The sequence below is a fragment of the Alligator mississippiensis genome, chromosome 1 (assembly GCF_030867095.1).
Source record: "Alligator mississippiensis isolate rAllMis1 chromosome 1, rAllMis1, whole genome shotgun sequence".
Classification (NCBI taxonomy): Eukaryota; Metazoa; Chordata; order Crocodylia; family Alligatoridae; genus Alligator; species Alligator mississippiensis.
Genome location: NC_081824.1, coordinates 344,619,609 through 344,643,147, shown reverse-complemented (window position 1 = coordinate 344,643,147; position 23,539 = coordinate 344,619,609). Strand labels below are relative to the sequence as shown.

At 45.3% G+C, this 23,539-nt stretch overlaps 2 protein-coding genes across 4 annotated transcripts in view; one reads left to right on the top strand and one right to left on the bottom strand.

The window, feature by feature from the left end:
* TBC1D8 (TBC1 domain family member 8) overlaps positions 1-13,583 on the top strand; it is a 61,274-nt gene extending 47,691 nt beyond the window's left edge. For all 3 annotated transcript variants that reach the window (XM_006261422.3, XM_019485061.2, XM_014600471.3), the window contains 11 exons: positions 109-323; positions 1,220-1,337; positions 4,898-5,183; positions 5,709-5,838; positions 6,140-6,238; positions 6,538-6,606; positions 8,634-8,874; positions 10,373-10,438; positions 11,079-11,168; positions 11,347-11,447; positions 12,612-13,583. In XM_006261422.3, coding sequence (XP_006261484.1) covers positions 109-323; positions 1,220-1,337; positions 4,898-5,183; positions 5,709-5,838; positions 6,140-6,238; positions 6,538-6,606; positions 8,634-8,874; positions 10,373-10,438; positions 11,079-11,168; positions 11,347-11,447; positions 12,612-13,070 — 1,874 coding nt within the window. In that variant the 3' untranslated portion in view covers positions 13,071-13,583. The remainder of the gene's footprint in view (positions 1-108; positions 324-1,219; positions 1,338-4,897; positions 5,184-5,708; positions 5,839-6,139; positions 6,239-6,537; positions 6,607-8,633; positions 8,875-10,372; positions 10,439-11,078; positions 11,169-11,346; positions 11,448-12,611) is intronic.
* A 637-nt stretch (positions 13,584-14,220) lies between these two features.
* RPL31 (ribosomal protein L31) lies at positions 14,221-19,670 on the bottom strand. The gene is made up of 5 exons (XM_006261423.2): positions 19,570-19,670; positions 19,162-19,281; positions 17,033-17,158; positions 14,887-14,999; positions 14,221-14,291 (listed from the first exon to the last, which is right to left on the bottom strand). The coding sequence occupies exons 2-5, from the start codon at positions 19,266-19,268 to the stop codon at positions 14,260-14,262; spliced, it is 378 nt and encodes a 125-aa protein (XP_006261485.1). The 5' UTR covers positions 19,269-19,281; positions 19,570-19,670; the 3' UTR covers positions 14,221-14,259.
* Positions 19,671-23,539: the final 3,869 nt, after the last annotated feature.

The following is a 23,539-nucleotide window of genomic DNA, read 5'->3' as shown; positions in this document are numbered from 1 at the left end:
GTAAACAGCTTCTCCACACACTTTCTTTAGACTGATACTTCCCTTTAACAACATTGTACGTAAAAGCATCCTAATTCTCTTGGCATTTCCTCTTACTGCTGTTCTCAGATGCTGTGACTGATCTTGCTTCACATCCTGGTTACTATGAAAATTTAGTAGAGGCCTCAATGGGCAAGTGTTGCATAGCAACAGAGGAGATCGAACGTGACCTGCATCGCTCACTGCCTGAGCACCCTACCTTCCAGAGTGAAATGGGGATAGCAGCTTTGAGGAGAGTCCTGACGGCTTACGCACATAGGAACCCCAAAATAGGATACTGTCAAGTAAGCAGTAGCACATGGTGACAGGTTTTTATTTTTCTAGGGAGAGTCTCCACTTGCTTTTATCATTATTTCAGAGTATCATCATCTCAAAGTAATGCTTTTGGTGTAAATAATTTACTTTCCTACATATTTAAAATATTTTGCTTACATATTAAGTACCCTTTACTTTGAAAAATGCATGTATACAAATGGCACCATTTGACTGCACAGATGTGTGCCCCTTGCGAATTCGGAGTTTTGCTTCTCCTATTGCTAGTGTGTTGAGTACAAGTTTCTCATACGGTGCTTAGCAAGTGAGCAAAGCAATCTGTTCTGCAAAATTATGCTTTGTACAGGGGATCTAAGAAAAGTATTTTGTGAACTGAAAGTCTCCTTTCCTCTTTCCAACTGGGTGGCGGAATATAGAGTACCAGTGCAGTGTAATTACCAGCTAATTTGCTACAATAATTTCTCGGTCTTCACTCCAGCTCCCTGAGTTTTGACCAGGGAACAGAACAGTTCCCCCTTATTTATCTTCCATCTCTGCAAGCAGGAGAATCATGGTCTGATGCAACCAAATGCCCAATTTGTGTTTTAACAAAGTAGAATTCTGTATTTTTCATAGCTGGTTTGTGTTGCTCATACGAAAATATTGTGTATGAACATGCAAAGCCACCTGTGGCTTAACTCTCAATTAAATTGCTAAAAGTATTCACTTTATATTATCCTTTAAGTTTTTTTCATAAATTGTTACCTCTATATAGTTGAAGGCAGTGGGAAACAATCAGACATGTGGTGGGGTACATAAATACGTAACAAAATTATGTTTAGAACACAGCCCCGATTTGAGGAGCTCTTAGAGAAAGGTTAGTTGCTGTAACTAATAAATTCCATGTTTTTTTCTTTGACCTCATAAGTCTATGAATATTTTGACATCTGTCTTACTGCTGTATGCCAAAGAGGAGGAAGCCTTTTGGCTGTTGGTTGCAGTGTGCGAGAGAATGCTGCCAGATTACTTCAACCACCGAGTGATCGGTAAGATTGTTTTCTTCCATTCTTTCTTAAAAATATGACACCAGGAATGGGTGGCTAAAATACTGGGTGGCATTGGCATGAAATTTGGTATTTTGGTATTTTGCTTTTGTTTAGAATGGTCCAAAATGCCATGTGTGAATCAGTACCTGAGGACACCATTTATATATTGTGTGGAGGCCACTTTGTGCTCTGTTCCATATCAGTTTCAGGGTATGTGTTATCAGAGATACTAGAAGACTTGCTCAAGAGTTGTTAGTCCACAGCCTGGCTGGTTAGGGAAGTGCTGTGCTTTTTGTCTGCTTTTAATTAGATCTGTGACAGATTTAACACAAGATAACTACTTGCTAATCTTAACAGTTTTAGTTTTTGCCAATTTTGGACTATCGTAGCTGTTTGGAAGGATCTGTTTTAGTAACTATGTTTGCTTTATCTGAATGTTGAAGACATATAGGCTTGAGTCAAAAATTACACTAGAGAGAGAACAGATATCAAACCCCTAGCTGTTTCTTAAATTTCAGAGTATTTTTCACATGTACATGCAATATTGGCAAATAACTTTAAGTCTTCCAGTCTCCTATGCCCTGTACTGCATCTGGAGTCTGTCTAGCTGCCCTGCAGTGTAAGTAGGTTAAACTTCTAGAAATGCATATGTAAGTTACGTGTGCAGAACGTGTAGCCACATGCACACTGGAAAAATGTTAGAGAGATTATTTTACACAGTAATTTTAGGTGTGTGCTCCTAGGGGAGGGGGGAAAGCTCATTGTTTGCAATTTCTTGTCTTCCTCCACCTTTTTTGAAATGGAACATGTATACTTCTGTGTTTTGATGTGTTGGATAAGTTCTCTTTTTAAGTGTAGTCATTTTATCTGTCTGCTTTTGCATCATCATATCACTGAACAGGCAGTAAGCTTAAATTTAAAGCAGTGCTGCCATAGAAATCTGCTAGTAAAATTAAATGAAGTTGCTTAGTGACACCACCAGTTGGCTGGTGGATTGGACGTTGGTTATATCCTGTCAATCAGTCAACTTGTTCCTCTTCTATAGATAAAAGACTTCAGTTACCATCTTGACATCCCGGGACGTCATTCTCCCCCTGTACTCGGCCTTAGTGAGGCCGCAGCTGGAGTACTGCGTCCAGTTTTGGGCTCCACAATTCAAAAAGGATGTGGAGAAGCTTGAGAGAGTCCAGAGAAGAGCCACGCGCATGATCAGAGGTCAGGGAAGCAGACCCTACGATGACAGGCTGAGAGCCCTGGGGCTCTTTAGCCTGGAAAAGAGCAGGCTCAGGGGTGATCTGATGGCCACCTACAAGTTTATCAGGGGTGACCACCAGTATCTGGGGGAACGTTTGTTCACCAGAGCGCCCCAAGGGATGACGAGGTCAAATGGTCACAAACTACTTCAAGATCGTTTCAGGCTGGACATAAGGAAGAATTTCTTTACTGTCCGAGCCCCCAAGGTCTGGAACAGCCTGCCATCGGAGGTGGTTCAAGCACCTACATTGAACACCTTCAAGAGCAAACTGGATGCTTATCTTGCTGGGATCCTATGACCCCAGCTGACTTCCTGCCCTTTGGGCAGGGGGCTGGACTCGATGATCTTCCGAGGTCCCTTTCAGCCCTAATGTCTATGAAATCTATGATGCTGATTACATCCAAATTCTTTCTCTACTCCAGACCTGTCTCCTTTCTCAGAATCTCAACTTGTGTTTTTGACATCTCATAGAAGTCCACCTTGTGTTGGTCTTCGCTGGAATATGATCTTGTGATTCTTACCTGGTGCAGCTCCTGACCCTATTCCTCTCATCTGGCCGTGGCGCCTTTTTTACGTCCAAGCAATCTGGCCCATACTGGGACATACGGTACTCACCCAAATCCAAGCTGACCCTGAATTTACATAACCCTCTCTACATGTCTGTGCCAAGTTATCATTTCCTTCTTCGAATCACTTCTAGCAGCTCAGTGTCTCTCATTATATCTGAGCGCTAGCTCCCTTAAGCTTTAGTTTACACTGCCCAGCTGAAGCCACCTTTTGCCAAGCCACCAGGAGATCTTATTACTTGTCCTTCCTTTTTCTCTCTCTCTCCCTATTGCTTTTGTCTGTTTATGATCCTGGTGATACCCTCTAAACTCAGTCATGAGTTATCTTCTTCAGGGTAGGAACACCATCTATATTGGTCCTCCAGAAAATCTTAGCATATTTCTGAACACTCAAATTATTACAATTTTGAATTCTCCTCAGCATAATGGTAGCATAATTTCTGTCCTGCCACCACTAGCATGTCTCCTTGTAACTCAATGCAGTCAGTGCTCAGGAGGACAAATGCTGCATCCGGTACTTCAGAATTTGCAAACAGTACCTGAACCGTTTGGTTTCCCGTCAGAAATGATGCATTTGGTCAGCAGACGTTCTGAGTAACCATGCATCAGTGTATCATGGAAAGAGCAGAAAATAATTGGCAAAGCTAATGGCTGTTTGTATAAAGTAAACGTCTTTAATGCAAGGGCCTCGTATTGCATGTCTCACTGCCATGAGTTATGCTATCTATGTGAAGCTGCATGTCTTGGTACCTTGCCCACATGGTCTAAGGATGGGGCTAGGGAGAGCCCCAATGTAGACAGTCATGAGCACAGTGAGACTGCTGTGCTGCACTCTAAAAGGATGTAATGTAGTTGCCCAATATGGTGCATCAGTATTTGAGGTAGAAGGTGCTTGGTGCATGACCAGCTCCACACTAATGGTGGTTACACTGCATTCTTTCAGAGCATTGAGTGCATTATTTATTTCATTCATTTAAATGTACCTATTTTGCATGGAGCGGGTATGCCATGTTGCATGGCAGTGCTCCCTCACATGGTTCTTTGCTAGTATATGCACATCCATTAACTCTGGTGGGGCTTCTCACCGCTCTAAGAGGCTGGGCCAGGGCCTAAGTGTGCTCCTGCTGAAATGACTGCTTTTAACATGGACAGGAAAACTTATCATGGGGCGTGATACAAGGTAGATGTTCTTAAAATACCTGTTGTGGAGCACCTAAATCCATCCTTCAGGTGCACTTACACATTTTCCAGCCTAGTATGGAAGCTCTGCTGCTCGTTTTGTTTTTAGATGATGAATATGTACTTTGGGTACATGCACCAGAGGGATGCATTCTTTGCTTTCTTTTTATTGTGTAGATCCCAAGTTGAACAGTAAAACAGCTTTTTCGGAATTGTTTTTGCTGGTACTTAGCTATGATGTGTGATTTAGCCAGAAAACAGCAGCTGCTGCTATTATGATCTTATAGCACCCAAAATAGTATGAAGTCCAAATGGAAAATGACACAGTCCTCGTACAGAAGAGTTTACAATAGGAATTGTAGACGTGATGCCAAGGGCAGGGATGGGATTCGTATCAGCAGGACAGTGGGTTACTCAAGTTGGACGTGTGCATATCTTGGTGTTCCAGATATATACATTTTTAATTATTTGTCAGCTTATGATTTGCAGCTAAACAAAAATTCTGAATTCTTTTGCTTTCCTAAACCCCTGTTTTAATACAATTTCATCATGATTTACAGGTGCTCAGGTAGACCAGTCGGCATTTGAAGAGCTTATAAAAGAGCGACTTCCAGAACTGGCTGAACACATGAAAGATTTGACCACGCTCAGTTCCATTTCCCTTTCGTGGTTCCTCACCCTTTTTCTCAGCATCATGCCTCTAGAAAGTGCTGTGAATGCTGTAGACTGCTTTTTCTTCGATGGAATCAGAGCCATCTTCCAGTTAGGCTTGGCTGTTCTTGAGGCTAACGCAGTGGAGCTGTGTAACAGCAAGGACGATGGGCAAGCCTTGATGATTCTTAGCAGGTACATTCCTTTGTCTCACGGTGTAGTGTTGCCAGACTTACAAATTGTCTTACCTTAAAATGTGATACCAAGAAATATAGATTGTGTGCTGACCATAAGGGAAGGATGTTCTGGAGCATATGCACAAGCTTCTAATAAGTTCAGCTTTTTGCTGTTGTTTTCAAAATCTGATTTACACAAGGGGTTTAGATGCATTCCTCAGCACCTTTCCTGGCAGTGCTGGAGGGCTGCATGGACTGTCAGTGTTCAGTATTTACCGTTGCTCTTTGCTTCTTCCCTGGAGTGAGGCACTTCCTGCTTCAGGCATCAGGGAGGTGAGAACTGTTCTTCCTTAGGAGGTTTCTGTATTTAGTCGTTAGCTACATTGCAGCTTAGAGTAATAACTGAGGCATTTTGAAGTATATAGCATAAAAAATTAGTATATTTCCACTAGGACCCAGACCAGAATATTGTACTTATTTTTATTATGCTTTGAAAAGAATACGCAGCTGAGTAATCTGAATATATAACGGTTTTTCCCTTCAGATTTTTAGATCATGTTAAAAATGAAGAAAGCCCTCTGTCACCTTTCAAAAATCACCACACCTTTTTCAGTGATGATCAAGAACCCTGTGCAGTGACAGAAGTAGCTGACCTGATCCGTGACTCCTATGAGGTAAAATAAAAATGAGAATCTGCTGAACTTTCCATTCAGAAAGCATTTTAAAAGTTTCTTTCTGTGTGGGATTTAAACTATGCTAGGATGTTGTATGTATGGTAGATTCATACTTTAAGCATCTACTGAGTAGCTCCTTGAATGATGTTCTCAAATACCACAGCAATTGGCCTGATAGAAGTACTTAAGGAGATAAGCTGGATGTTTAAATATAGCATTAAAAACCCCGTTTTCCCTAGGACTAATAATACTTTGAAGTTTACATTTTCAGATTGATTAAAAATCTGTTCCTGTACTCTAGAAATTTGGAGACTACTCTGTGGATCAGATTGAGCAAATGCGCTATAGACACAGGATTCGTGTTCTACAAAGCCATGAGGATACAACCAAGCAAAATGTGGTATGTAGACTGTTGTAGGATTTAATGATTTTTAACAACTGACTCTTAATTTAACTTAGTGAAGGGAGAAGAGGTACCTGGTGCTTTTTTGTCCTTTTTCTCGTCATCTTGAGTGCGAGTGCTTTTTTATGGCTTTATGCATAAAGTCCCTCAGGAAGATAAAAGAAAGGGAAGAGGCATAAAATCACCAGTACTCCCGTTCTTGCAGAGTACAGCAGTGTGGGAGGGCACGTGCTTGCTTATCTGCCAGTACTGCTTGTATTCACCACCAGTATGTTTTCTCCTTCTTTCCCTTTAAGCTCAGAGTTGTCATCCCAGATGTTTCAATTGTTCCTGAAGACTTGGAGGAATTGTATGACTTGTTTAAGGTTGGTGTGCCCAGGAAATGTGGGGCTGAAGGGGAAAAAAACTGCAGGGCTTGTGGATTAAATTTGCTGGCCGTTATTTGGGCTTGTACCGGACGTAAATGTAGAGCAGCAGGAATTCCCTTTATTGGAGATGGTGGTGTTATGGGATGAGATGCCAAACTTTGCCCTACAGTCTCCTTCCTCCAGCTCTTCGCTTGGAATGTGGAGAGCAGCGCTTTTCAACCTTTTTTAGTCTAAGTACCCCCGGTGGCTGGATGCTGAGCAGTGATTGGGGGGGGGGGTGTGTGCGCAGCTGGACACTGAGTGGAGGGGAGGGGAAGGAGTGTGTGGCCAGGCGCTGAGAGGGGAGGCGGAAACGGTGTGCGGACGGGTGGAGATGGAGTGCCGCCACCTCCCAGGAGCAGGGACCAGGCTGGGGTGAGGACAGCGGCACCCCTCCGCTGGATGGAGAAGCTCACCAGGCTGGTGTGTGGTAGCAGCAGCCGCTGCGTGTGAGCTTTCCCACCCCCACAGAGAGGTGCTATTGCCCTGGCCCTGCCCTGCCCCTGCTCCTGGGAGGCAGTGGTGCTCTGTCCTTGCCTGCCCACGCGTACTGCTTAGGACTGGTCCAAGTACCCCCAGCGGTATGCGTACCCCCGGTTGACGACCCCTGGTGTAGTGCAAAAGAAACAATCATTTAAATCAGTGGGGCTTAGATCAGGTCTTGAGCCTTGTTGTCTTCCTTTCTAACTGCACTCCAAGAAAGAGATTGGCTTCTATTATACTCCAACAACTTTTACCTCCAGTTTCACAATGTATAGTATAGTTGACTGCACAACCCATGCTCTTCAGCAGCTAGTACCAAAATCCTTGTTTCACACTCTTAAGGACCCACACAGCTAAGGAAAATTGACCTTGATGCTTGTCATTCATTCAAAGTTGTCTGGGTTCTGATTGTTTTAGGGCTTTATTTCTACTCTGTTTAACTTCCCAGCTTCTGGGCGCTCTGAAAGGAGCGGGTGAGTGAGGAATCATAAAAGCTTCGTAGTATTCCTTTCATCTAGAACCTGGACTTAGGAAGCATGTAGAGCGGTTTAAGCAAGGAGTGACAGGTGATATGCAGCCCCTTCCTTCAGAGGTGTCAAACGTCTGGGCCACTAGTCTGTTGAAGTGGGTCTTCCGGCTCCCAGGGCTTCTTGTGGACTAGATGACTTGCCTCTGTGAGCTGGATTTGGCTTGTGGGGCTTGTGACTGGAGCTTCTGCATTAACACAACTTTGGTACTTAGGGCACTGACCTTGCTGCCACTTCCCCCAAACCCCCCCTGTTGCTCGCCACTGAATCTTTAATCCCCATTTGTGACTCCTATCAGTAGCAGGGGAAGTGAAGGGTGTTGGGGGGTGGCTGCATTAACCCCCTGGGTTCTGGAAGTGTGTAGACCTCTGGTAGCCGCAGGCATCAACTCTGCCACCTTCACTCATCGGCTATCTGACCTGCAAAAAGTTCCTAGGTCCTAAATGACTTTGACACCCCTGATTTACTTAATGACAGAGGGCTATTTTCTCAGAAAATTGAGGTAATATAACACTGGTAAAGTTGTGTGTCTGTATCATTTACCTGGGACAGCTGTTCCCTTACGGCAGATGAGCTCTTTAACTGCTTCCTGCCATCTAATAGTCAGGCACTAGCATACAAGATGCATGTGTGTCTGCTCATAATTCCAGTGTATTTACATCAATCTAGGTATATACCTGAGATGCAGTAATCTCTTATACATGTTTGGACGTGTGCAAACAGTTGCCTGTTTAGTAATTAATATTGACTCAACTCTGTGTGTGTGTCTCATGTGCGTCATTCATAGCAATAACTACTGGATAACTAAGAAATACCATAGTACAGTGGCTTTTCTTTTTGGAATTATCTTGGTCTTGCTACATTAATGCAGTTTCAATACTGCCACCGTACTTTGATAAGTGTGGATTATGCTGTCTGTAATATATATTACATGTTGTAATGCTTTTTTCTCTACTGCCTCTGATTTTCTTTTAGAGAGAACATCTAATAAGCTGCTACTGGGATTTGACTAGTCCAGTAATTGAGAGACATGACCCAAGCAGAGCTTATGCTGAGCAGTATAGACTAGACCATCACCAGTTTACTAACCTTTATAAACTTGTCTCACCGTGGACATGTGGGGAACACACTGAAGTCCTAGCTGAAAGGACCTTCCGACTGCTGGATGAAAACATGGACCATCTAATTGAATTCAAAGGGCTGGCTTGCTGCTTAGGTATGTGCCTCTTTGTAGCAATCTAGCTGGATGTTGGGAAGAATGCTCTGCTTTTCTTTTAATGTAACACAAGCAAGAGGCATGCATTTCTGTTGAGAGGCATGGTTTAACCAATCTCTGTTCTTGACTGATTTCCCTTTGTTTCGATTTACTTGTTGTAGATTGGAATTAAAAGATGACGGGAGGATCTGTTTGAATGTCATATTATAAATCGCAATTCTGTTTGGCAGGAAGCAGTTTAATTTTTTGTTGGAAATGTTGGGCATAAATAAAATGTTGGGCGTCATTCAGAAGGGAATTGAAAACAAAATGGAGATTGTCACCGTGCCATTATACAAACCCTTGGTGCACCCTCATCTTGAATACTATGTGCAGTTTTGGTCTCCACATCCCCAAAAGGTAGAATTAGAAAAGGTACAGAGAAGGGCAACCAAAATGATCAGGGACCTGAACCAGTTGCCATACCGAAAGACAAAAAAGGCTGGGACTCTTTATTTTGGAAAGGAGAAGGCTGAGAGGGCATATGATAGCGTGTTATAAAATCCATTAAGGGTATGAACTAAGTAAACAAGGGACTCTTGTTCACCAAGTCCCAGAATACTAGGACTCGGGGGCACCTGCAGGAGACAGATTTAAAACTAAGAAGAAGATAGATTTTTTTATGCAACGTGTAGTTACCATGAGGAATTAATTGCCTCAGGAGGCGGAGGAGGCAGATAGCATAGCCAGGTTTAAAAAGGGACAGGATAAATTAAAGGATAATAGGTTTGTTAATAGCTGTTGAACAGAATGCTTGGAGACATTTCCTCTGGCATCTCTAAACCCATAACGGTGGATGCCAGAGAGGGTAGTGAATAGGAGATGATCACTCTAGAGATACCTAGTTCAGTGTTCTCCCTCTGAAGCACTGCTTGTGCTACTGGGACAGGATACTGGGCTAGGTGGACATTGGTCTGACCCAGCATTGCACTTGTGTTCTTATTTCTTTGTTGCTGGATGAATCTTGGAATGAAATCCCATGACTACTAAACACTCCCCACTATTAAACTCATTTGTATTAGTCAATTAAAAATGTGGGAGCTCTCCATACTCTCACAGTGCTTTTTCTATTACACTGTAATGGAGGCTAAAGGGGAAACTCTTAAGATGGTGGACCCCGGTGAGAGAAACTTGATATAGCTCTGTACACTGCATGACGTCTGGCTTTTGCACAGCATCACATTCGGTATTTTTGAACCTTAGCCCTGTTTTTTTTTATTATTATTATGTTTTATAAGTTAGTAGCACCAGGGCTGTTTTTGAGAACAAAGAACAGACCAGCTGGTTCTCACCTGCTGTTACCAGTTGATCAGGCACAACTTAAACATTTAATACACTGGCCATATGTCAGCATGCTTTGTTCCCACAAACAATTAACTTTTGTGCTTGGAGAATGCTGATGATTTTAACCTATCAAAGTAAATATTCAGTCCACTTTCTATTTGTTTTCATCTTGCAGATGTTATGTATAATGGAGAAATGAATGAAAAGATAAAGCTGTTATACAGGCTGCATATCCCACCTGGTAAGGAATTGGAAAGGAAAAAAAGTCATCCTTCCTTTCTTCTTTAGTCTCCATGTAAACGTTTTGGGAAGCAAAAGCTGCTTAGTGAAGACTATAGGTTACTGAGTTGGGAGCTTGTTCATAAACTTTTAATTGTGTTTAGTCACAATTAAATAGATTGTAAGGTCTTATTCAGTATAAGCTCTTATTTCTTTGTGAAACTTCTAGATATCTCCCTGCGTATGATAATATGTTTTCATTTCTGTTGTTTTCCTAGGCGTGATCTAAACTTAAATCATTTATTCTGGATTAGTGATACTGTCTGTTAGATCTTCATTGCAGTTTAACTCAAAAGAAATGCAAGTTTTAAGATGTTTTACAAGATGGGCAACGTCTTTCATGAATATGCTACTTTGAGCAGCATTTCCTGCCACTCTGCTACAGTAACTAACTGCCTTGTTTTAATAGAAGTACACTTTACATTCTGATATAACTAGGCCAAATTTAAATAATTAATCTTTAACTTTCACCTTTTATGTATCTATTAGTTTGCTGGCTGAGCTCATAGCTCTCAAGTGCTGTAAAGTTTAGGTAATTATCTTTGCAATATTTCAAGATCTGTTAGCTATGCATCTGTTTGTCATCTCTCCTCCCCCTCTAGCACTCACAGAAGATGAGAGAGACAGTCAGTCACCACTGAAGAATCCCTTGTTATCAACCTCAAGGCCACTAGTAATTGGGAAAGCGAATGGTACGTGTTGTCATGGCTATCTGCTACTGTTTTAATATAAGAAATTATATAAGAGCTGTCCAGTGCTCAGTTAATTATTCAGTTTCCCTACTCCAGTCCCTTTTTTTATTTCAGTTGTGAATTTGCTGCAAAGGACTTGGACCTAATTCCGGTTTTGTCTTTTTTGTCCCCACCCAAGGTGAAGCAGTAGATTATCAGAAGCAACTGAAGCAAATGCTTAAAGATTTAGCCAAAGAGAAAGATGCTAAAATGGAAAAAGAATTGCCCAAAATGAGCCAGGTAAGGTGTGGACCGAATTTCACTTTAAATAGAAGTGGGGGAAAATGATTTTAAAACTATACTTTGAGCAATTGTCTAAGACTTCAACTTACAGAACCAGCCACTAGAAAAACTGGACTTGCTCAGTACTTTAGATCCAAAACAAATCTACTGTCAGTAAAGACGACAGTACACTGTCTCATGTTGATAACAACAAAAAGATACCACTAAAGGTTCCCAGTGGTATCCTCTGCCCTTCCGAAACCTCCCAGTCCAGCAGCCCTCAAACTTCTGAAACTAAGTCAAGGCACATATCACTCTCTACTGCATGCAGAGCTGGCAGTAGCTAACTGGAATCATCTGCAGGCACTACAGCTGTGTTCACTGTCATGGAACAAGTCATCAGAGCTGTAAATTGAGGTGCTCTGTATATATGATCAAACATACCTGTGTACATTATGTCAGTAGTAGGGCAGATTGTTAAATAAGCAGTTAGGTGAATGTAGTCTATGGATTTAATGATGAATAAGACAAAGTGATGTTGAATAGCTTTGTGTATATACAGACTGGTAAAACTTTTCTTACTCGATAGAGAACACCATGCGTCTGATCATAGGGTAGTTTTCTCCTGTTAAGTGCAAAGGCCCCTCCACAGCACGTTGAGCCTGGTTGGAGCAGCTCTGGGCTAGCAGGCTGACCCCTTCGCCAGGCAGGGCTGCTCCGACTGGCACATCTGGGAGTTCCCTGGGAACAATAAGCTCTGGATCATGATTGCTGTGCATTAATGGCATGTGTAGACCCCCCCCCCCCCCGGGTCAGCTGGTGTTTTACTAGACTGTAGGCAGCGCAAGATCAGGAAAAAGGCTTTGCAGCCTGATCCAGTCATAGCAACTACGTTTCTACCAGCTTCTTGAAACTGCAAACCTGACTGACAAATGGCAAGACATCTTCCAGAAGCCATCTACTGAAGGCTGCCTTAATTATTTGGTAGTACAATAGGAGTTAGCTAGTATAGATCCAGGACCTGTGAAAAGCTAGGAAATACCTGAGCCCTTTCTAAACTAAGTGCAAATGAAACTATTGGAAACTTCTGTGCTAATGTCCTGTATATACCACCCCTCCATTATGGATAAGTGACTGGTCAGTACCTTGACATGAGTTTTTTGCATACCTCTTTCCTTCCAGAGGGAATTCATCCAGTTCTGTAAAACCTTGTATAGCATGTTTCACGAAGATCCAGAGGAAAATGATTTGTACCAAGCCATTGCCACTGTGACTACTCTGCTACTTCAGATTGGAGAAGTTGGACAAAGAAGCAGCAGTTCAGGTAGTGGATCAGGTGAATTTACTGATGACTTACAGGGTGAAGCTGCTGCCTCAGACCAGGATGCTGTTTTTAATGACACTGTGAAGACACCTCAGAAAGACTCTCAGTCTTCCCCTGTGGCTAAAGGAGACTGGACCGTCTCTTTAGAACACATTCTAGCATCACTTTTGACTGAACAATCACTAGTCAACTTCTTTGAAAAACCTTTGGAACTGAAGCCAAAACTTGAGAATGCAAAGCTCAGTCAATATAGCCTCAAAATAAATGGAATGAGCTACCCATCATGGGGTGAACAGGTGAAAGCAAACTCACAGTAGCAAACCTCACTGTCAAGCTGAAGTGCACTGAAGTTACACCAAAGCTCATGTTGCAGAGGAAGACTTGGTTAGTAGCAGATATCTAATAAACTATTTGTTGGTCTGCCACTGAGAGCTTTATAAGTTAAAAGGGCATGTAGTATTGTATTTTTGTGCCATTGATTTATTACTTGCATTCTTGTTTTGAATGTAAAAGGAAACATCTGTCTGCAGTGTGAAGACACAGCAGCCCTACTACACATTGGGAGAGCAGGAACTGGCTCCAGTAATCCTGATAGTTTGTTTTATAACAGAGGAAAACATTTCTCAGCTACTGTCTGCAGTTTGTTTGGGTTCCTTTTTTGCACTAATCCTGAAGACTTGTTTCAATGCTGGTAATTGAAACTATTTTAATATATTTGATTGTACTCAAGTTTGTATGTCTTGCTAAAATGTTAAGTGTACATGGACTATGCTTTTGATGTTGGTCTGTGAAAACATGCACTTTTCAATAAACCTGTTTTTTATACTGGACCTCAAACTTGCACTAAGTCCAGTTACTTTGAGAAAAAGCCTATAATGAGGTTAAACATAAGATGATCACTCTAATCCTTTACTACTGCAATCTCCTCAAAGTCACAGATGGATAGTCTTGGTTGTTGTTTTTTTTTTTTAAAGGGAATAGATACAGCAGTAGTATATCTAGTTTTAGTTTATCATAAATCATCTAATTTGCAAAAGCAGGAATTCATCTTTAAAATCCCAGGGTTGTCCAGTTCTCTCCTTAAGATAAACACTTCCATGTTTTCTCCTTACCCCAATTGAGGAATATGTAAGAATGAAACCATGCAAACTGAGACAGTCTAGTTATCCTTATTTTACTTGCATATTAAAACTAAGTCTCTTGTACTGATGACTTAGTTCAGAAATGAATACAGATGAGGAATATTTAGAGTTCTTAGCAAATGCCACAGCTTAGCTAATCCTGAAACTATCTCCTCTTTAAAACGGTGGGAAATATACCTGATACTACTCAACACAATCTGCTCTACTAGTTTATTTTATATAAGTATATGAAGCACAAAGGTGATGGAAATACCTCTTCAGGTAGCAAGCAGGTGCCTAACCAGACTGGAGCCCTAAAACAACAGTACTCAGTAGGACACCTTAGTAAATGTCATTTTATAATTTTATTGTAATGAAAATCAGCTTAGTTTTCATCCACATTGACTGTCTGTAAACCTGAAAAAAAATTAAGTTGTATTAGTATATGACCAAGACAGATTTCTTTGTATAATCTGTAAATCGGTGTAACAGCTGCACTAGGATGCATTAGCTAAAAGCAGCCAACCACAAAAATGATTACAGCCCTAGCTAAGCTGAACACTGGTGTTCTAGAAGCAGCAAATATACCAAAATCAATAGATGATGACAGTTCTGGTCACAAGATATCAACCTATTATTAATACAAAGGATTATTTTTCAAGTGGAGACCATGTATTTAGATCTTTGACAGTAGAGGACATACGGTCATCTAGGAAAATATGATGCACCTAAAAAACTTTGCTGTCCTAAACTTAAAACGTAGGACTGTATGCTAAACAGCTGACATGCTCCTTTGGAGCTTTTTCCCCCAGAACATCTATGTCTGACCATCTCCCTCCTCTGCAGTGGATACTTAAAATGCACAGTTCTTGCACAGAACTAGGTGGTAACTGGCACTGTCTCAATTACCCCACATACAATTCCAGGCATATACCTTAAGATAAAAATCTTTATAATGACAGTTACGAAGAGGACAAGGCCTATGTAGGAGGGGAAGTACATACAAACTTACCTTTGAAGGTTGTGACTGGTACATAGGTAACCAAGGTGTATAGTTTGTTAGGTGAATCTTCATCCTCATTGCGTTTCCTGGACAAGCGCACACGGATGCGGTAGGGAACATTCCTACAATGACGACAACACATAATTTGCAGTTGCATTTTCAATAAAAATCAGCACACAATTTTGTCTTGCAACAAAGGCACTATCATAGATGCCTTTGTTCCACAACCATTGTTCTCCTGAAATTCTTAAAATTAGTCTCTTAATACCTGTCCATTGGTTTATAAAAGCTTCAGCCAAAAAAGTAACTGAATTCAATGAGTAGGCTGGTCTTTCATGGGAGCCTGTACATTTGGACTATCACTGCCAAAATTGCAGTTTGCCCAAAACCCATGTTTCAAAAGCAGAAATCCAGAAGGACCACAAAAGGAGACACTTCAAAATAAACTAATTAGCCTGTCACTGGTCCAGGAATGGAGCTTTGAGGAAACTTGCTACGAATGAGTTGCCTGGTAAGCATCTCTACAAGTGTTCCTTGTTAGTCACGTGGGAAACACAACCAGGCAAGTAATTTCCCTCTGGAAGCTTGAAATCCCAATCTGGACAATACAGAGGCACTGTCTTCTAGTCCAGGACCAGGACCCATTTGTAAACATTCATGGCCAATCCTCACCCCACTGCCCTTTGCCTCCTAATGTGTGGGGCAAGGGGGGCCCAAACAGCCCTGGCAGGCTGGAACTCTGTCAACCTGCAGTGTAAAAGCTGCTATTTTCCATGTTTTTCTCCTTTAAAGTAGAATCCATTTTTAGTCTGTTGATCCATTTTTTGTTTGTGACCCTTTCATATATTCTTGCAACCCATGGGCTGAGAAACACTGGTTAAGAATCGGCTGCTAAACTAGCATAGGGATTCAAGCATGTTAGAGAAGCATAAGCAAGTTATTTATGCCTGTGCTATCCATTAACAGAAAACAGCAGGGGTAGAGCAAGTGCTTTCAAAAAAGATATAAAACATTTCTCTCCCAAGTGGCTTGTGAGATGCAGTAAACCTATATTAAAACCTACATCTGTCCCTTAAAGGAAGGTTTGAGTTAGTGCCCCACGGGCAAGGATTTCTGTGAGTAATACCTTTTACTGGACCAACTGCACGGCTGAAAAGACTTAAGACAAATTCTCAAAGGCCGTGCATTCTTTGGGTCTGGCCTTGTAACATTTTAAATGGGCTATTTTAGTATGCTAGTTCAATGGTTGGTGGAGGAAGGCAGAAATGATCTGTCCCCTCTAACAATACACCTGTACAAAACTCAAGTTTTTGAAAATTCCCTAGCTGGGAGCAGTGCTCTGGTTGCAAGACCCAAGTCCAAAACAAAGGCCTGCAAAACCCGTTCTGTGGCCACCTAGACACGAAGGCTCAGGCAGTACCAGGCCATGTCTAATCCCCATCTGAAGTTGCAAACTCGCATCCCCTGCCAAGATGTCTGACCCAGTAAGTATGTAACTGCTGCATGGAGCAGGACAGTTACAGGGCCAACCCAGAATACTTAACATCCTAGTGGTGCCTTCTCAAGGATTTTGTGAGAAAAGACATTTAAATCAACCCTAACTCCAGGAGACAGTTCACTGTTGCAATTCCTGAACTTCCTTCAGTCATGTACCTAACTCCCTGGAAGGAATGGGAGCTGGAGGTCTGCTGTTCTTCATGTTCCCTATTGGCCAGTTTAGACACCTCCCTGCTCAACATGCTCTTTTGTAGATCCCCTTGCAATGGTACAACCCCTGTAGGGCTATCTGCTGAGCAAGGATGGGCATTTCAATGCCTGAGCTCTTCTGTGGATCTAATTCTCAGCCTCATCTCCCAGATTTCTCAGTAGTGCATATGGGGACAGCTCTTACAACTTTGCAAAGAAAGTGTTCTGCACTCAAACATCCCAGTTCTAGATAGCCTGGGAGAGAAGACTGGCCTGGTTGTAAGGAGAAACTCACTGAGTTTATGGAAAGCCCCAGCTACCTGCACCAACAGCATCACACACAAAATCTGCATGAGAATGACAATTGCTACAGGGACACAGAGAAATCAGTGGTTATGCATTTTCCCATTGCATGTGTGAGCATGTGAAATTCTTTCTTCCCAACCTCTGTCAAGCCCCTGGAACACACCTGATTCCTTTGGCCCAGACGGCTTTGTTCAACCTGGTGTCAATGCGTACGTCAGGAGTACCCATCTCCTTCATTGCAAATTTGCGGATCTCCTTGAGAGCACGTGGCGCTCGCTTCTTGAAGCCTCTAAGAAGAGAAAGCAGTAATTTAATCAGGCTTCAAGATACATCCTCACCAGTGCACATGTATAGCATCCAGCCAGACTGGCATTCCCTAAGCATATGCAACCCAAAGCATTCCAATGAACTGTCAAAACTTTAATTGGACCCTGGCTCCAGAATCAATAATCAGCTATTTCTGCCCGATTCTGCACAAATGCACCTTTCCTTCCTTTTCTGTGTCCGTGTGACAAAGTATTTGGCAGAATTCATATTCTTTGGAATCTAACAGGCTATGCTGCAAGCACTTCTGTTATAGTTTCAAACTTACAACCTCTGGGCTATCAACTGTGTGCCTTAGCGCCCGCACCGCCTCAGTACCCCAAATGCAGTAAAAAGCCACCACTACCCATGACTTTCCCACCGTGTTCTATTAAATGGCTCTCAGTACAAGTTGCCTATTGGATGCAATTTTTCAGCAAAGATCAGATCTGCTCTACTGACTCCCCTATGTTGGTCAGAGCTGCAAAGGGCATAGCTGTACCGGCCAACACTGCACACTTGACATTAGCCCTTGCTTCGTTCAGTGGCAGGACATGGCCTAAAGAAGCTTATCTGGAATAATTCTGGCAGAAGTGCCCTTTTCCCAATAAAAGCTGCATCCACATTAGGCATGCTTTGCAGGTATAGTAGAGGCTGACAAGCACCACACTAGTAGTGCAGACAGGCCTAAAGCAACAGCATGCCTACATATCAGACCACAACTGGCACTCTTTGCATGTAGGTGGTAGGAGCCAATGATGGATCGCAAGAGCAAAGCAAATGCACTTTTGAGTCCACAGCAAGAGGAGCACTGTAGGCAAGACAGTGGTGCTGAAAGTACCAGTTCCCTCTGTGACAGTCAGGCCACAACTGAGGACTGCATGCAGCAACATATTTGAGAGAGAGAGATAGAAAAGAGTATCAAGCAATGAATGCGATAAAGGTAAAGTAGGTATGGTCAGTTTGGAAGAAAGGGTGATAAAGGGAGGGACCTGCTAGAATTTTTTTAAACACATGAAAGGCTGTCAAAGGCAGGGAGGAACAAGTGTTGTCCTGCCACTAAGCACAAGAGGCAGTGGGTTTCAACTATAGCAAAAGATTTAGATCAAATCAATGAAAACCCTCCTAATGACAAAAATAGCAAGACAGTGGAACAAGCTGCCCAGGGAAACCATGGAGTCTCGCTGAGAGGAGTTTTCAAGCAGCAGCTGGATGGGCCTGTCAGGCTGGTTTAGGAACAGCAAGTCCTGCATCTGCAGAAGAGGCTGGATTGGGTGACCCTTGAGGTCCTTTCCAACCCTATGGCTCTCATGCTAGGAGGAAAGGCAATCCTATACCTCCTGCCACATCCTAAGCATGCATAGCCTCACAACCCAATAACTTTTGGAAGCAGGAAGAGTAGTAAAAGGAGCAATTGCCTGACTGTGAGGCAAAGCCAGCATGTCCCTTTTGTACGAGAGTCCTAAATGATCCATGTTTTGAAAGGGAAAAAGGTCACTCTGTTGCTGCCCTGCCCTTGCCTGTGAGCTGCCTCCAGACAGCTCTGAAAATAAACCCATACCTCCTCCTGCATGACTGCAGCTGCCTGCTGACAGAGCAGCCCAGAGAGGCAGCAACACTAGTCCAAATCCTCTCCCTACACTGAGCTGCAAACAGCCTGGCCCAGGGCACTCTCAGGAGCCAGCAAACAATTTGGTCTGGTCCTATCCCATCTGACGGCCATGGTGCACATGCAGAGCTCCTACACCCAACGGGGCACCTTCACCCGCGGGCAACCCTTGCATGTGCAGCCGCTAAAGGTGCTGCTTCCCTCCAAGCACAATACACTCCTGCTTCCCTGGACATCCACGCTCCCCAGCCCTGCTGTGCTGTGCACTCTGCATCCAGGCGCAGCTCAATGCCCCCCCTGCCGGGGGACATCCTACCCCAATCCCTGCCTGCAACAGGAAGCATTTAACACTGCCCACCCAGGAAGGGCCTGGCACTCACATGCCGTGGATGCGCTTGTGCACATTGATGGTATACTCCCGCGTCACCACCTCATTGATGGCTGAGCGCCCCTTCTTCTTCTCCCCGCCTTTCTTCGCTGGAGCCATTGTGGCTGCGGCGCTGCAAGACACACACCGGCTTGTCACACCCCGTGCCCAGCTACAACCCCCCCAGGCCTGCCCCCCAACCCCTTCCTCTCCTCCCAGCCCCCTCACCCTGCTCCCCAACCCAGCCCCACCCCCTCAGCCCCATTCGGGGGGGGTGGGGGACACCTCCAGCCCCGCCGGGAGCAGCCCCCCGAGCGCGCCGGGAAGAAATATCCGTGTCCCCGGCAACGGGGTCCCTTGCGCGGGCGGCGGCGGGGCGGATGCGGCCGGATGGGGCGGCGGCCCCGAGGCAGCTCCTCACCGTGCAAGGGAACGGGGCGGAAAGGCCGGCGCGGGGAATTGTGGGAGGTACCACGGCGAGGTGTGTGGGGGGGCAGTGAGGAGCTGCTTCCGGGTGCGGGGAAGGCAGGAAAGAGCACAGTGCGCCTGCGCGGGCTCCTCCGGGTCTCTCTCCCTGCCGCGCAGGCGCACTGCGCCCCTTCCCTTTCGCGCTCTCCCTCTCCGCTCCGCCCCCTCGGAACGTTGTGCGGGGCGGGGTGGCACGAGCTGTTACCCGGGCCCTGGTAGGGGCGGCTCGTGGAGCGACGCGTGCAGCCTGCAGTTTCGCTGCTCAGGGATGGAGGCTGGGGTTATTGCGTGCTGAGCTGCAGGCTTGGGGTTATGGCAGCTGTTTGTCTTGGCATTTATCAGCTCTAGGCCGCTATTAAACTTCCAGGGGGCACAAAACAGTTAAAGAGCAGGACTGGGAAGGGCAGGGCACTGCGAGGGTTACCATATTTTCAGTTCCAAAAAAAAAAAAGAGGACTTTGTCGCGCGTGGGGGAGGGGGGGATATGACTGGGGGGAAGGCTTGTGACACCCTTCGCCCTGGGCTGGGGCTTTGACGGCGGGAAATGATATGGATATGTGCATGCTTCTGCCCATTCTGTTGCCCCTCACTCCCAAGCCACGCCCCCCAGCCCTGCTGCTGTGCCCCACTCCTGTCCAACACAGCCCAGCCTTGCCAGTGCCCCTCACTCCCAAAGCACAGTACCCCGCCCCCTGGGTCATACTGGTTCCCTTCACTCCCAACCTGCAGCCCCCTGCTTCCCCCCAGCCCTGCCACTGCCCCTTCTGACCCATGGGCCCCATCCTGGTACACTGCCTTGGATCAAGTCCGGCCCTGGTGCAGGCTGAAGGGAAGAGGAAGGGAGGCTTGTGACACCCTTTGCCCTGGGCTGGGGCTGCTGCATCATGGCGGGAAGCCTGGCCACAGCCCACCTCCCCCTGCTCCCCTGCAGCGTCTCCTGGGTTACTCTGCCCCTACAAGCACGGGCACTGCCCCTGTACTGCTGGCCCTGCCACAGCCCTCAAAAGGCACCCATCCCTTTCCCCCACTGGAGGGGGAGGCAACTCTGCCCCCTGCCCTGCCACATCCCCAGCACCCCAACCCAGACCTACCTGCCTGCAGCTCCCAGGGTGAGTGCAGGCGCACTTGCCTGCCTGCAGCTCCCTGCCTACCATCATCTCTCCCCCTGCTCCCATCACTGGAGCAAAGCAAAAACCCGGACATTTGCTCAGATTTGAAAAACCTGCCCAGACATAGATAGGAGGACTCAAAAAGAGGACATGCCTGGGAAAACCCAGATACATGGTAACCCTATTCAATACCCCAAAACTGGTCTGAGTCTGTCCTACCCATGCAGACTTGGGTTCAATGAAACATCTTACTCAAAAAAAACTGGTGCCTCTCAAATATCCCGGACAAGCCAGGCTAGAGCATCACCTCAGCACTGCTAAGTCAGCCAAGGTTCTTTGGGTAAATGTGATATATTTATTAAATCAACTAAATAGTTGGAAAAATTGTTCTTTGCAAGCTTTCAGGCATGGGCACAAATGCCCTTCTTCAGGCAGAGGGAGAGTCTACAGTAGTATAGAGGGACTGTAGACTTTCCCTCTGCCTGAAGAAGGGTGTTTGTAGCTGAAAGCTTGCAAAAAACAAATTTTCCAACTATTTAGTTGGTCTAATAAAAGATATCACATTTACCCAAAGAACCTTGTCTGCCTGTATTCTTAGACCAACACCGCTACAACCAACACCTGCTAAGTTAGGGCACTCACCCAGGATATAGGAAACACCTCTGCCTGATTTAGTGGGGACTCTGAAACCAGGTCACCCACAAGCCCAGGCCACATGTAATGTCTTCCCTCTGCAGCCAGTTTCATAGATTTCATAGATTTCATAGACATTAGGGCTGGAAGGGACCTCGGAAGATCATCGAGTCCAGCCCCCCGCCCAAAGGGCAGGACGTCAGCTGGGGTCATAGGATCCCAGCAAGATAAGCATCCAGTTTCATCTTGAAGGTGTTCAATGAAGGCGCTTGAACAACCTCCGGCGGCAGGCTGTTCCAGACCTTGGGGGGCTCGGACAGTAAAGAAATTCTTCCTTATGTCCAGCCTGAAACGATCTTGTAGTAGTTTGTGACCATTCGTCCTCGTCATCCCTTGGGGCGCTCTGGTGAACAAACGTTCCCCTAGATACTGGTGGTCACCCCTGATAAACTTGTAGGTGGCCATCAGATCACCCCTGAGCCTGCGCTTTTCCAGGCTAAAGAGCCCCAGGGCTCTCAGCCTGTCATCGTAGGGTCTGCTTCCCTGACCCCTGATCATGCGCGTGGCTCTTCTCTGGACTCTCTCAAGCTTCTCCACATCCTTTTTGAATTGTGGAGCCCAAAACTGGACACAGTACTCCAGCTGCGGCCTCACTAAGGCCGAGTACAGGGGGAGAATGATGTCCCGGGATTTGCTTGAGAAGCATCTATGGATGCAAGCCAGCGTTTTGGTCGCTTTACTAGCCGCAGCATCGCATTGCAGGCTCATGTTCATCTTGTGGTCAATGATGACCCCCAAGTCTCTTTCTTCCATAGTGCTAACCAACATAGCACTGCCGAGCCTATAAGGATGCTGCGGGTTTTTCTTCCCAAGGTGGAGAACCTTGCATTTATCGGCGTTGAACACCATCAGATTCTCATCCGCCCACTTGCTGAGCCTGTCCAGGTCAGCCTGGATCACCCGCCTGTCTTCTGGCGTGGATGCTTTGCCCCAAAGTTTGGTGTCATCGGCGAACTTGGCCAGTCCGCTTCTGACTCCAGTGTCCACATCGTTAATGAAGATGTTGAACAGTATGGGTCCAAGGACAGAGCCCTGGGGGACCCCACTGGTCACAGGACACCACGATGAGTGACTTCCATCAATTACTACCCTCTGGGTCCGACCCCGGAGCCAATTTTCCAGCCAGTGGATCGTGGGGGACCCAAGGCGACAATTGGCCAGTTTCTCCAAGAGACGATCATGGGACACCAGATCGAAGGCTTTTTTGAAGTCAGGATATATGACATCAATCTCATCTCCCTTGTCCAGGTGATAGGTCACCTGGTCATAGAAGGAAATGAGATTGGTCAAGCAAGACCTACCCGCAACAAACCCGTGCTGGCTGTCCCTTAAGATGTTGGCGTCGGCCAGTCCATTAAGGATGGCCTCCTTAATAAACTTTTCTAAGATCTTCCCCGGGATAGAAGTCAGGCTGATGGGCCTATAGTTAGCCGGATCCACTTTCCTCCCTTTCTTGAAGATAGGCACCACGTTGGCCTTCTTCCAGTCTTCGGGCACTACACCAGAGCGCCAAGAGTTTTCAAAGATCCACGCTAGAGGCTGGGCTATGATGCTCGCCAGCTCCTTGAGTACCCTGGGGTGAAGATTGTCAGGGCCGGCTGACTTGAAGGTATCCAGCTTCTCAGGATGTTCCTTCACAAAGTCAGCATTAATGGAGGGCAGGGGATCACCCTCACCCGGACTTCCCGGCCCTGTAGCAGGCACGGGCGTCCCATGGGGCTGATGAAAGACCGACGCAAAGTACCTATTTAATAGGTTGGCTTTTTCCTGGGCGTCAGTTGTCAGTTGCCCCATCTGGTTCAGCAGGGGTCCAACGTTGCCCCTGCTTTTCCTCCGGCTCCCCACATATCTGAAAAAGGACTTTTTATTGTCCTTGATGCTCAAAGCTAGCTGGAGTTCAGTTGCAGCCTTGGCTTTCCTGGTCTGCTCCCTACAGGACCGGACCAGTGCAGAATAATCCTCCTTGGAGGTGACTCCCATCCTCCATCCTTTGTAGGCCTTTCTTTTTAGCCTCAGGAGGTCTGCTAGGTCCCTGGAGAGCCAGGGGGGTTGCTGTGCCCTCTTGCTGCCTTTCCTCCGAGATGGAATAGACTTAGTTTGTGCACTGAGGATCGCTCCCTT

Coding starts and splice junctions, on each gene's coding strand:
- RPL31 (XM_006261423.2), bottom strand. CDS start 19,268: ATGGCTCCAGCGAAGAAAGGCGGGGAGAAGAAGAAGGGGCGCTCAGCC. Junction 17,159..19,161: donor CACAAGCGCATCCACGGCAT/GTGAGTGCCAGG, acceptor TTCTCTTCTTAG/AGGCTTCAAGAAGCGAGCGC. Junction 15,000..17,032: donor GTCTGGGCCAAAGGAATCAG/GTGTGTTCCAGG, acceptor TCGTCATTGTAG/GAATGTTCCCTACCGCATCC.